This window comes from Podarcis cretensis, assembly GCF_951804945.1.
Source record: "Podarcis cretensis genome assembly, chromosome: 7".
Classification (NCBI taxonomy): Eukaryota; Metazoa; Chordata; class Lepidosauria; order Squamata; family Lacertidae; genus Podarcis; species Podarcis cretensis.
The window spans coordinates 78,207,319-78,221,179 of NC_137176.1; the positions used below are offsets into that span (position 1 = coordinate 78,207,319).

The following is a 13,861-nucleotide window of genomic DNA, read 5'->3' on the forward strand; positions in this document are numbered from 1 at the left end:
AGGGACCCCTGACCATTAGGTCCAGTCGTGACTGGCTCTGGGGCTGCAGCGCTCATCTCGCTTTATTGGCTGAGGGAGCCGGCATACAGTTTCTGGGTCATGTGGCCAGCGTGACTAAGCCTCTTCTGGCGAACCAGAGCAGCGCACGGAAATGCCGTTTACCTTCCCGCCGGAGTGGTACCTATTTATCTACTTGCACTTTGACGTGCTTTCCAACTGGTAGGTTGGCAGGAGCAGAGACCGAGCAATGGGAGCTCACCCCGTTGCCGGGATTCAAACCGCTGACCTTCTGATCGGCAAGTCCTAGGCTCTGTGGTTTAACCCACAGCGCCACCCGCGTCCCTCTTGGTACCATTAGAATTATAAAAATGCCTACAGCAGAGCTTGTTCCATTCACAGGATTTCGCCCCTTTCACAAACAGAAGAAGTACTTCTGTTTAGCCATTAGTGAACCTGAAAGGAATCTGGAAAATCGTCAAGTGCGAATGGTGCAAGCCTGTTATTTGACGTTGTAGGCCAGGAAGAGAAGAACTCAGGAGAAGGAACAAGTGAACTTATTCTATAGTTCACGTAACATGAAGTTTCGGATGAGTTCATTGACCTATTACTTGGTTAACAAAACCGTCAGTTCCCACCCCCCACTGAAACAACTGACATAGGTCTAATTTTAGCTTTCACTGTGGAATTAATATGTTGCAAGCTTTCTCCACTGAGTTCCTGGTCATATATTTCATAAGGAAGTTGGGTAGATAAGCCTGATTTATCAAACCTGCAAGGCAGTTAAGAGGAACATTTTTAAGGAGACTGTAGCAATACAGTTATAGATCGACTGTTTAATGTGATGGATGTGCTGTCTCATGTCTTCCACCACCAATATGCCGCAGACCACCTGTATGAATCTTGCAGAGCACTGGTGTCTTTCCTAGTCCTATAGGGAGATCCTGGGGATTGATCCTGGAAGGTTTCAAATGCAAAGCAGATAGATGCTTTGGTTTGGATGATGAGGGGCCCTTGCAGGGAAGAACTGGGAGCTGTGTTTGGACAAAAACATCCTTGTTTCATTACTATATGGCTCAGTCTGCTCAGATGCTGTTGATTGCATTCAGGACCTTTTGCATACAAAGCATGTCCTCACCCTCTGATCTATGTGTAAAAATGTAAAGGGACCCCTGACCATTAGGTCCAGTCGTGACCGACTCTGGGGTTGCGGCGCTCATCTTGCTTTATTGGCCGAGGGAGCTGGCATACAGCTTCCGGGTCATGTGGCCAGCATGACTAAGCCGCTTCTGGCGAACCAGAGCAGTGCACGGGTGGCGCTGTGGGTTAACCCACAGAGCCTAGGACTGAATCAGAAGGTCAGCGGTTTGAATCCCCGCGACGGGGTGAGCTCCCGTTGCTTGGTCCCTGCTCCTGCCAACCTCGCAGTTCAAAAGCACGTCAAAGTGCAAGTAGATAAATAGGTACCACTCTGGCGGGAAGGTAAACGGCGTTTCCGTGCGCTGCTCTGGTTCGCCAGAAGCGGCTTAGTCATGCTGGCCACGTGACCCAGAAACTGTACACCGGCTCCTTTCTTAAATGCTCCCAACTGGAAGCAACCACTTGTGTTACTTACAATGTCCTTGCTCCATCCTTGGGTAAACCTGGACGAAGGTGGAATTAAAAGACATTTCTGCAGTTTCACCTTCACGTGCTCACGTTTCCTCTCCCTCCCTTCTTTTGTCGCAGGCTGATGAATACCGAAAATGCACTTTTACAAGCCAGGGAAGAGGAAGGAATAAAATATGAACGCACTTTCATGGCATCTCAGCTGATTGACTGGTTGATCCAGGAAGGAGAGGCCACCACAAGGCCTGAAGCTGAACAACTTGGTCGCAGGCTGCTGGAGCACGGAATTATACAGCATGGTGAGAAATGTTCCTTGCATTAGCGAGCTCTGTCTAGATGTGAAGGATCTCATAAGGTGGTTGCATGGTTTAACATGGACTGCTTAACCCTACATATTTTTAAGTGGTGGGCATATATATTGTGAATGCTCCTCACTTTTGCAATCCCAGACAGGCAGCAAAACAGAAAGTTATATTAAGTAACTATACTTAGTAGTTAGTGGTCAGCTTGGTGGGTCACAATTTGTGTAGATCTGGCATCATTAGATTGGTCATTTTGACCCATGTCCTATTGAGCAGCTTATATTTCTTTTTCTGAGAAGAGTATATCCTTCTTTCTTTTTTCAGCTGTACCCAAGAAGGGTTTGGTTGTGGTGGTTTCTCCTCCTTTTGGAAAACCTGTGATTCAGAGTTCAGCACAAGCTGCCAACTGTGAGAGCCCAAAGTCGGAAAAGTTAGTTGCGACCTGAGTCCAGTTTAAAACATCGACATAGGACTTGGGCTGTGTACACATTGCCAGCTCAGAACACAGCAAGGTTTTGCTTTTTCTAAGTTTTGATTAAAGCTGGGCAAGCCCATCATAATGCAGTATTTCATAAGGAGTGACAGGGCAGCTACAGGGCAGATAGGGATTGTGGCTGATGTCAGGTGTGCCCTGCTTTCCAAACCAGCGGTGGGAGTGCATTGAATGCAGAAAAACCAGGAGTGTGTATGCAACCTTAGTGCTCATCCACACTCTGCATTTGTTGTGCATAGAAAGCAGGGGTCCAAGCAGTTTTCCCCTTGCCCTGCTCCTTTCCAAGGAAGAACCCACTCTTTAGCGATATATCGGAACAAATGTTAATCCGGGGGGAAACCCAAGTTGCTGTTTGGTCTGATTGAGCACTAAAGAGTGACTTTCTCCAGGGGAAAGCAGAAGGGCAAGACAAACTGTGGATAAGCCCATAGTCTTGACTGTCTTTTAAGTCCAGTTGATTTTAAATGCTTCAAACTGTGAGAGTAGCAAAAGTTAGTTACATCTTAAGTCCAATTCTGCCTGGTTGTTGCCAGCAGAAGGTAATTTTCAGGGGAGAGTTGGGTAGTTGGGTAGTGTAGGGCTTGGGCCACATCATCCATCATTTCTTATTGTCCTGTATTTACTTGTAGCGATCTGCTCACTCCTTCTTGTCCCTTGGCAATGCCAACCCTCAAAGGGATCGAATTACAACTGGCTCTGAGGGTTTTCGCTTTGGTTTTTTAATTTTACTGCTCTTCAACTTGGGCTGGAAATAACGCAATGAATGACTTTTTGCCAACTTACATCATAGTTGTGCAATTAATCTTGCTGCCATAGAGTAATTTATAGGGTGCCAGCTGCTAATGGCACAGCGCACAAGTAAAATGTACTCCCTTGGCCTCTGAAGTGGCAAGAACATGCTATAGGCAAGGAATGGGAGATAAAAGGGAGAGGTAGAACAGGGTGAAGATAAGATAATGCAGAGAGAGAGAGAGGGGGAGGGAGAGAGGCCACTGCAGGTTCTTATTCTGCCACATCACACAGACAGATATACCTCACATTGGATACTGGTTCAGCCATCAGCCTTGGCCCCTTCAGGCCCCCACCTGCTTCAGGCGGGCTGTCCATCTTTTACAAAATGAAAGTATCACAGCACCACTTTTACCAGCTTTCTCTAGACAGTAGATTCTCCTCATTCTAACTGGATTCTGCAGACCCTCCTGCCACCTTTGGTAAGAACTTGCACTAAAGCTTTGGAGGGGGAAAGTATGTGGCTGATGTTCAGTTAGGTTTCACTCAGACCTACTGAAATGAATGGACCTAGCTTAGTTGGGCTTATTGATTTGAATGGGCCTACCCTTGAGTAAAACATAGTTGAATATCACCCAGAGCCTTTACGCAGCAGTGAAACTGTCTCTTCCACTTCCTTCTCCTTCTGCCCTCCATCTTTCCCAGCATCAGGGTCTTTTCCAGGGAGTCTTCTCTTCTCATGAGGTGGCCAAAGTATTGGAGCCTCAGCTTCACGATCTGCCTTTCCAGTGAGCACTCAGGGCTGATTTCCTTCAGAATGGATAGGTTTGATCTTCTTGCAGTCCATGGGACTCTCATGAGTCTCCTCCAGCACCATAATTCAAAAGCATCAATTCTTCAGCGATCAGCCTTCTTTATGGTCCAGCTCTCACTTCCATACATCACTACTGGGAAAACCATGGCTTTAACTATACGGACCTTTGTCGGCAAGGTGATGTCTCTACTTTTTAAGATGGTGTCTACGTTTGTCATTGCTTTTCTCCCAAGAAGCAGGCGTCTTTTAATTTCGTGGCTGCTGCATTTGTCATTAAAAAGCTAAAGCAGGCCGAAGATCTTTTGTTAAAGTTCAAAGTCTGTTATGAGTTAAACCATCCTCTGCAGTCAGAAGAAAGCACCTCTGAGTTCAGTGGAACTGCTGCCCAGCTAATTCTGAGCAGGACTGAGCCAGGAGTGTCTCTTTCAATATCTGCCAGCCCTGTTTGTCCTGTCAACAAGCTGTCCCTTTTCCTGCCAGATTCTTTGTGTCAATTGAACACATACCTTTTCCATTGGGCCTTTGAGAGGTCAAGGATGTGTGAAGCCCAATTTAGTCTTCTGTGCTGTAATTGTTATGGCTGAAATTTCAATACATTATTGAAGGCTTTTTTTAAAAAAAAGATTTTAATAATTGTGCGATTGCATGTTGTGTTTTATTCGAATGTTTTCTTTGGATGTGCTTGAATCCTATGGGATGATGGTGATTAAAAATTAAAACAAGCAAACAAACAAAAAATGGAACAGGGCTGCAACCCAGGTTTCCCCAATCAAATCAAAAACATGCTAACGCACCACCTGAAAACAAGCAACTTCCTCCCACTGGCAACCATAATTTTTGGCCGGCTACCAATGGCACTGATGGGCTAATCCAACAGTGTTCTGACCCAGTCATGCAAGATTTCCCCTGGGGAACTGAAACACATTGGAATTGCAGCCAGAGGAAATGTATGCAACTCCCTTGTTCCTGTTTAATGTTAGAAATGGAGTGTTCTTATTGACTTTCCAAGAACTTAGGATGAAAAGGACTGGTGTAAAATCTGATTAAAGCCCAGAGAGGCTAAGCTCTTTATTTATAATACTTTGCCAGTAGGAGATTTGGTTTAAAGACTTAGTTTCTATAGATTTCATTGTGTTTCACCCGAGTTAGAAACGATATTGGTTACACTCAGCTGAGATGGAATGATTATGGATTTTAGCTGTATCAAACAAAAATAACATCTGTTTTGACTGCATCTGTACTTATACTGAAACTAGCATAGCTAAAAAATTAGAAATTTTCCTTTCTCACCTCCCCCCATCCTGTTTCCAAATTGCAAGCTAACTTTGAAATAACAACAGCTGCCTGCTTTTCACTCCGTTGTCTGTTTATTGCAATCTTTATAGAGTCTGCTCAGTTTGCAAGTAAATACCATGGATCCGCTGGCAAGTTTCCTCTGCTCTCCAAGGGCCAAGCCATTCTTTGTGACTTATATGTCAGCATTGTCAATACAGTTTCAATTAACACTAATTGGCATTCTGCTGTAGCCTGGCAAGAGCTGAATGAGATATTTGGCTGACGATTGAGTGTAGGATAAAATACCTTTGTGCCTCATTGGTTGTCTTTATAAACTGCTGCCACAGTTTATAATAGAACTCGACTTCCCTTATTGCTGAATAAGCACAAAGAATAATGACATGCAGTTTCCTTCTCTAGTTAATTTATTGTCACAGAAAAGGGCCTGACTGTCAACTTTAGTTCAGATTCTAGCATTGAGGCAAGAGCTTTCATATCTAAATGCCTGTCTGAATAATAATAAATGTTTTGTGTTTCTATAACGCTTTTGAGTGTGCAAAGCATTTCATGTGCATTACTTTACAACCCTTGCAGTACTATTATCCCAGTTTTGCGGGTACACTAGGTGAGACCGAGGGGACAGACATCTGTGGAGTTGATGGCAGAGACAAGGTTCCAACCAGAATTTTAGGTTAACCACTATGTTACACCAGCTCCCTCTCTAACCAGAACCTTCTGTTTCCTCTTGAACTTCTGTCTGAAAATGCCACCCCTTTCTGGCAATGCTCTGTGCCTTAAGTTGGTCCTGGTCTTTCCCAGTTTGGTAAACTTGAGATGTATGCATACCATGTACTGAATGACTGCATGCAGAGCTTGGCTACAGGACTTGTTGGAAGGAAACGTGCAAGGCACCATCCAATGGTCTTAGGGACTCCACCCTGGATTTGTGTAGGCCTTTTCTTCTCCCAAAGATCTCCTGCAAGGCAGCAGAGATTTAGGACCAGAGTTTCCCTTCTTGTAGATGGGTTACCTTCCCAGGTTGATGAGCCCCATCTGCTCCTCACTTCCCTCTGCAGCCCATGCAGAAACTTCCTTCTTGACCATTGGACCCACTACTGGTCTTGTCCACTCAATGCGCTAGAGCCTGTCTTTGTATGCATGGGAAGTCTCTAACTCACCAAAAAGGTTTGAGACCCATTGGCTGCCCTCACTTGGTTTAGCTTGGCCAGTCAAAGCCATTCCCAGGGTGTCATGCTGACAGCCCCACTATACACCTGCATATAATCCCACCCTGGGATCTATATCTTGGTATGACACTAGACTGTTATGGAATGCAGCACGAGCATTTTAGAAATGCAGACTAGCTAAAGATCTGTCACCTTCGCTGAGACTGGGTAGCAATGCCCCTTCCCCTAATATTTCAGCTACCTTCAGAAGGGAGAGGAGTGGTATAGGCTGTGTCTCTGCCATGGTAGAATGGATGACAAAAGTAAAAGCATCTGTAGACACGGTTGCAATTGGGACAAACTGTTCCTTGCCTTTAGAGATTGAACTGTCCTCTGTCATAGAATTGGAAGGTCCCTCAAAAGTAGTCTGTTCTAACTGCCTACCTCTACAGGAAGTTCAACAAAAGCCGGTTCCCTCAGCCTGAAAGTGAGATGGGTGCCACAACCCCATAGCCTTTGACTGGACTTAACCATCCAGGGGTCCTTTACCTTTTCACCTTTACTACCAAAGCATAGATGGTAGGTGGCCATTCACTCTCTGCTTAAAATAATCTAACAAAAATAGGCCACCACCTTCCAAGGTGGTCCATTCCATTGCTGAACCACTCATATCTTCAGAAAGCTCTTCCTAATGTTTCGTCTGGATCCTTTTTCTTGTAATTTGAACCCATTGGTTTAAGTCCAACCCCCTGGAACAACCAAAAGTCTCTTTTCTTGAGCCCAGTAAAACATGATGAAATGTTAGGAGAGTGGGATATAATATTGGGAATTGGCTTGGATAGAAAGATAGTTGAACACCAGTAACTGAACGTCTGGATTTTTAATGACAGGGTAGATGTTCTGAATTGATGCTACCATTAAAGCACATTTACAGATGCCAGATTAGCTCTGAAGACCAAAAAGCCTTTGGAAGGAAAGCTCTCTGCAATATCATATGTTTTTGTCTTGCAGTATTTATTCTCCACTGGGAGGAAAATTGGAAGGGAAGCCCTTCTGCTATTGTACTTAGTGGGTCAGTGTGTGACACATCAGGGTTATGCAGAGATGAAAGGTGCACATTTAACGTGAAAATCAGGTCATCAATCTCTAGGAAATATGGGCAGGGCAGAAAAACACAGGATTTTGCAAATGCAAAAGAAATGAGTATTTTTTTTATTTTCAAAAATTGGTCACTATCCTAAAGCATTTATAGAAGATTCATGCGCCAAATGTTCAAAAGATGAGGAGTTAAAGATTTGGAAATCTGTGGTGTTTTCCATAATGACAGTGATTTCTTCAAAATCTTTTTTATTCAGTTCTTGGAAGATTCTTGGAAGTGAATGTAGGTGAAATATACTCAGAGTCGCAAGGTGATTTCATGCTCTTTATTCAGCTCATAGTGGTGAGGAGGAATGATGAAAGTCCCCTCAAGGTATCTGCTTTATATACATTATTTACACAATGGGCTGCACATGATTGGCTAATTCCGGAATTCTACTGTAAGCCAATCAGGTTGTGGATTCACTTCTATCTGGAGCATGATTGGGTAGTTCCTGCCAACCAATCATACTGCTGCATTGTTCTAGGACCAATCAGACTGCTGCATTCTGAATCCTATTGTTCTAGGACCAATCAGGCTGCTGCCTTTTGGATCCTATTGTTCTAGGGCCAATCAGACTGCTGCAGTTTGGATCCTATTCAACCCAGTACATAACACCCCTCCCCTCTAAGTTCCAGTCCTGCCCGGGAGGTCGCATTCATAGTCCTCGAGGTACGCCGGCGGCCTACGTGTGCGTTGCGGCCTGGGGTGTTCCCTGGTCCGGGGTTCAGGTTCTGGCTCGTGTTCCAAGGATGCTGGCTGTGATGGGGCTGTTTGGTCTGGCGCAACCGGCTCGCTCAGTCGTGGTTCTGGTTCCGGTGTCCTTTCGGCCTCACGGGTCCTCTCTGTATTTACTGATTCTGCCTCTCCTGCTGGCCCCTGCTGCTCTATGGGCCTCACTGCCCCTCTGTTCCCTTGGGACTCCTCTGCCCTTTCCTCCTCCTGGTTTTCTCCTGGGAATCGTCGCCGTATCTGGTCGCAGTGGCGGCGCCAGCATTGCCCCCCATCCGTTAGCACCTCATACGACACGGGGCCAGTGACCCTGGTGACTGTGGCGGGTACCCATGCTGGGCCTGCCCCAAAATTCTTTGCGTACACTGGGTCCTGAGCCTCGAAGGTCCGGGGGTTCTTGCCTTCCCCCACCACTGCCTCATCCTGAGCTCTATCGGGGTGAAGGCGGTCCAATCTGATTGCAAGGCGCCGACCCATTAGTAGTTCAGCGGGGCTCCGGCCAGTCGTTGAGCTGGGGGTGCTGTGCTGTGCTAGAAGGAATGTGGCAAGGCGGTACTCCCAATCCCCTTGTGTCATGCGGCGAAGGGTGTCCTTGGTGGTCCGCACCATGCGTTCTGCTTGGCCATTGGTGGCAGGGTGGAATGGCGCCGAACGGATGTGGCGGATGGCGTTCTGCGTTGTGAAGGTTTGGAATTCTCCTGACGTAAATGCAGTCCCGTTGTCTGAGACGAGAGTGTCAGGGAGCCCGTGGGTTGCAAACAGCCTGCGTAGTACCCGGATGGCTGCGGACGTAGAAGTGGACGGTACCAGTGCGACTTCCAGCCATTTGGTGTAGGAGTCCACCACTATGAAGAATGTTTTTCCCTGAAAGGGGCCAGCGAAGTCCACATGCAGGCGTGACCATGGTGCTCGGGCGGACTCCCAGGACTGGACTGGGGCCCTTGGGGGATCTGGGCGGGATTCTTGGCAGGCCTGGCAGTGTTTGACCCAGGCCTCTATCTCTCCGTCGATCCCTGGCCACCACACATAACTCCTGGCAAGGGCCTTCATTCTTACTACCCCTGGGTGTGTCTCGTGTAGGGCTGTGAGGACCCTTTTGCGGAGGGGCTGGGGAACAACGACCCTGCTTCCCCATAACAGGCACCCCTTGTGGGCTGACAGTTCATGTTTGCGGGTTGTGTAGCCGGCGAATTCTGGCCCGGGGCTGCTGCTGGGCCATCCCCTCCACACCCAGTCCAGGACCCGGGAGATGACCCTATCTTTCTTGGAATGGTGTGCAACTTCTTGTGCCTGAATGGGGCGGTCAGGAAGCAGCTCCAGGCTCATAACCTCTTGTGCAGGTGCTGGGTCGGGGCCTGTTTCCGGTAGTGGTAGCCTGCTGAGGGCGTCCGCATGGCCCATCGCCTTCCCCGGACGGTGAATCAGTGCATACTGGTAGCTGGCAAGGAAAATTGACCACCTGAGGACGCGAGGAGACAGCACTTGGGGGGTCTGCTTTTCAGGGGCAAACAAGCCAAGCAACGGCTTGTGGTCAGTCACCACGGTGAAGGGCCGCCCGTACAAGAAATCATGGAATTTTTTTACTCCCTTCACGATTGCCAGACCCTCCTTGTCGATTTGCGAGTAGTTCCGCTCGGTTGCGTTGAGTGTCTGGGAAAAGTATGCCACTGGTACCTCTCTTCCATCCGGGAGTTGGTGTCCCAGGACAGCGCCAATTCCATAGGGCGAGGCGTCGCATGCTAGCACCACCGGCAGCCTCTCGTCGAAGTGTGCCAAGACCGAGTTTGAGACAAGCAAGTCCTTGACTGCCTGGAATGCGGCCTCCTGGCGCTGGCCCCACACCCAAGGGGCCCGCTTGTCCAGGAGTCTGTGTAGGGGCTCCGCTACCGCCGCCTTGTGGGGAAGGAAGGAATGGTAAAAGTTCAATAGTCCCAAGAAGGCCTGAAGTTCAGTCTTGTTCTTGGGCGCTGGGGCATCACAAATGGCCCGTACCTTGTCCCCAGTCGGGTGGACCCCTTCTGCGTCCACCATAAATCCCAGAAAGTCCACCTGAGGCACTCCTAGTAGACATTTTTCCCGCTTCACCTTGAGACCCGCCGTCTGGAAACGGTGCAGAACGGTGCGGAGGCGGTCCTCAAACTCCTCTGGTGTGGGCCCGGCAATCAACACATCATCGAAGAAGGGGGTGACGCCAGGAATCCCTTTAAGGAGAGAGTCCATTAGATTCTGGAATATGCCTGGTGCCACGCTGATACCGAATTGCAGCCGCTTTACCCTGAATGCTCCTCTGTGTGTCACAATCGTCTGTGCCTCTGCTGTGGCCTCATCTACTGGCAGCTGTTGATATGCTTGGGCCAAGTCCAGCTTGCCAAAAATTTTCGACCCAGCCAGGGTGGCAAGAACATGGCTGACCACTGGCACTGGGTATGCATGGGCCGTAAGGGCCTTGTTTATGGTACATTTGTAGTCTGCGCAGATGCGGACCGAACCATTAGGCTTGACGGGTGTGACAATTGGGGTTTCCCAGGGGGCATTAGGCACCGGCTCCAGCACTCCTTGCTCCACAAGCCGGTCCAATTCCTCGTCTATACGGGGTTTCAGGGCGAACGGGACCCGGCGGGCCTTGAGCCTGACCGGTCGTACTGCGGGGTCAAGCTGTAGAGCAATTGGGGGGCCCGTATACTGTCCCAATTTCCCATCAAAAACCCCCGGAAATTCCTTGCATATGGCGTCCACGTCCACTTGTAAGCTAGTGTGGTTCACCCCGGTGACGGCTAGCCCCAGTGGTCCAAACCATGCCAATCCCAGTAAGCTAATGTAGGGGCCCTTGACCACCAGCAATTCCAGTTGCCGCGTCCGCCCTCGGTATTGCACCCTGAAGGTCCCCACCCCCATTGTGGGGACCTTACGTTTCTGGAAGTCCCGGAGGGTGAATGGGGCCGGCCTGAGTTTGGGACCCCCAGTAGGACACAGTTTCCTTAAGGTCCTTGCCGAGATTATGGATAGAGTTGAACCCGTGTCAAGCTCCATGCGGCATGGGGCCCCCTCTATCTGTACGTCAACATAAATTTTCTCTACGTTGGGGTGGGGCAACTGGTATACCTGGAAGTCCGTGAGCTCAGTCGAGTTGCCTTGGTGCGTTGGGCCCCGGGACCTGGGCTCTTGGATTGGTCATCTGATGCCTGGCGTCGGGTGGGCCGAGCCCGACACACCCGGGCGATGTGTCCCGATTTTCTGCACTGCCTGCACTCTGCGTTGCGGAAACGGCAGGTCCTCCTCTCGTGACTTTCTCCGCAGCTTGCGCAGTTCCCTCCTTCTCGTCGAGGCAGCTGTGGTATGTGGGCTGCTTGAGTGCGCTGCTGTACTCGGTGCACCTCCTCCCTGTTGGATCCTGAGTCGTCGGTGAGGTCTTCATGGTGGACCCTCGGTTGGGATGGCTGGCTCGGCCGTGCCTCTTGCGTCGACCTCTCGGCAGCTTCCGTTGCCAGGGCCTCCTCCAGAGCGACCTGGAACGTTAGGTCCTTCTTAGCGTAGAGGCGTCGTTGCAGCTTCTCATCCCTCAGGCCACCGACGAGGCGGTCACGAAGCATGTTCTCCAGCTCTGAGAAGTTGCAGAACCGGGCGGCTTGGCGGAGAGAGGTCACAAACCCAGTTATGGTTTCCCCAGAGGCTTGCCGCTTTGCGTAGAAGGCATTTCGACGAGCCACCACTGAGGGCTGTGGCGAAAAGTGCCCCTTCAGCTGTTCCATTATTGTTTTGTATGGAACAGTAGCGACGTCTTCAGGCGCAAGGAGAGCCCGGGCGATTTCAAACGTCTCCTCTCCGCAGACGCTGAAGAATATTGCCCTCTTCTTGGCGTCTTCTTCATCGGTGACCCCTTTGGCTTCTAGGAGGAAGGTGAAACGGGAGGCGTATGCTTCCCAGTCTCCAGATGCTGGGTTGAATGGCGAAAAGCTGCTGTTGGTTGCCATTCTGAGTTCCTTGTGTCCTGGAGCTGAAGCCTGGATACACGGTGCGAGGCAGCGATGCGGCAGGTGGCGGTGCTGCGGTGCTGTGTGTGGCAGTCAGCTCAGCGGGATCCCATCCTCGTCGCCAGTGAAATATACTCAGAGTCGCAAGGTGATTTCATGCTCTTTATTCAGCTCATAGTGGTGAGGAGGAATGATGAAAGTCCCCTCAAGGTATCTGCTTTATATACATTATTTACACAATGGGCTGCACATGATTGGCTAATTCCGGAATTCTACTGTAAGCCAATCAGGTTGTGGATTCACTTCTATCTGGAGCATGATTGGGTAGTTCCTGCCAACCAATCATACTGCTGCATTGTTCTAGGACCAATCAGACTGCTGCATTCTGAATCCTATTGTTCTAGGACCAATCAGGCTGCTGCCTTTTGGATCCTATTGTTCTAGGGCCAATCAGACTGCTGCAGTTTGGATCCTATTCAACCCAGTACATAACACCAGGAAAATAAAGTGGACTTTATTCAGATATTTTCTTTGTGAGCTGGGCCAAGCTTGAAAATAATGTAGCTGGCGAAAGTGGATATTCAGTGCACGTGGCGGGTGGGGGGAATCAGACTTAGGAGACAGCTAGCCTTATGTTCTCTACCACTGAGTTTGGTTTTTACTTACAGTGCTGAAGCTCTGTTTCACTCTCACCCACTCACCCCCGCAGTTACCACTGCATATATTTAAAACCATGAGATCACCTGCTTTCTACATAATGAAGTCAGACACCATCCATGGTGTAATTAGAATCTAGGAACCAGGAAATGAATTGCTACAAAATGTAACATCCTCTGCAATTTTAATTTTAAAACTATTCAGCTTAATGAAGGCCTTGGGGGGGAATTGGAAAGCACACCTGGTGGGGCGAGCCAATAAAGTTGCCACTGAAATAAACCAGAAAGCTGAAATAAAGCAGGCTGAGATGGAATCTCTTTAATAACAATAATTGCAAGCGACAGTTGAAGAAGCGAATGACAGGAAGCGCAGCAATTTGTCTTTTTGTCAGCGGTTGGAATAATGAAATTTTGGCATATCAGGAGCTCCCTTAAAGAGGGCATGTATTGCGGTGAGACCTGGAAAACTGACACCCTGTGTTGTGGGTGGGTACGATTGGTCAGCCACAACACCCAATTGGTAGGTCCCTCAAAGCTGGGTGCAATCTGGCCAATGGGATGCAGCCCAAACAGTTCGAGGGACCTATTTATACCCATGCATGTGACCCAGAGCTTCCTCTTTTGGTGCGTGCATTCGGAATACCCACCCACCTCTCCCTACTTTTAGGACTTGTGCGCTTGACCTTGCTATGCCATCATGTGTCATTTGTCGTTGGGACAGAGGCATGGCAGGAATTTTCCCCACTTGGCTGATTGGCTGTTGCCATTTGGGTTTCGCCTGCTGCGTAGCAAATCGTCACAACTTGTAAGGTTGCGGGATAGGCTCTGGTTCAGGTGATAGGGATGGGAGAATGCTCTCGCCATCCCTATGTGAAGGGTATTCCGTTAAAGGAATCCAGGGACTTGATGGTTTGGTCAACCCCTGAGAGGGGGTTGTGCCTGTGCCTGAGTCCAGGGGGACATTTGGCTGGTGGAGATAG

At 48.9% G+C, this 13,861-nt stretch overlaps 1 protein-coding gene across 3 annotated transcripts in view; it reads left to right on the forward strand.

Moving 5' to 3' along the window:
- Nucleotides 1–13,861, forward strand: part of DEPTOR (DEP domain containing MTOR interacting protein) — a 65,317-nt gene that overhangs the window by 26,232 nt on the left and 25,224 nt on the right. For all 3 annotated transcript variants that reach the window (XM_079984425.1, XM_079984427.1, XM_079984426.1), the window contains exon 5: nucleotides 1,726–1,904. In XM_079984425.1, coding sequence (XP_079840551.1) covers nucleotides 1,726–1,904 — 179 coding nt within the window. The remainder of the gene's footprint in view (nucleotides 1–1,725; nucleotides 1,905–13,861) is intronic.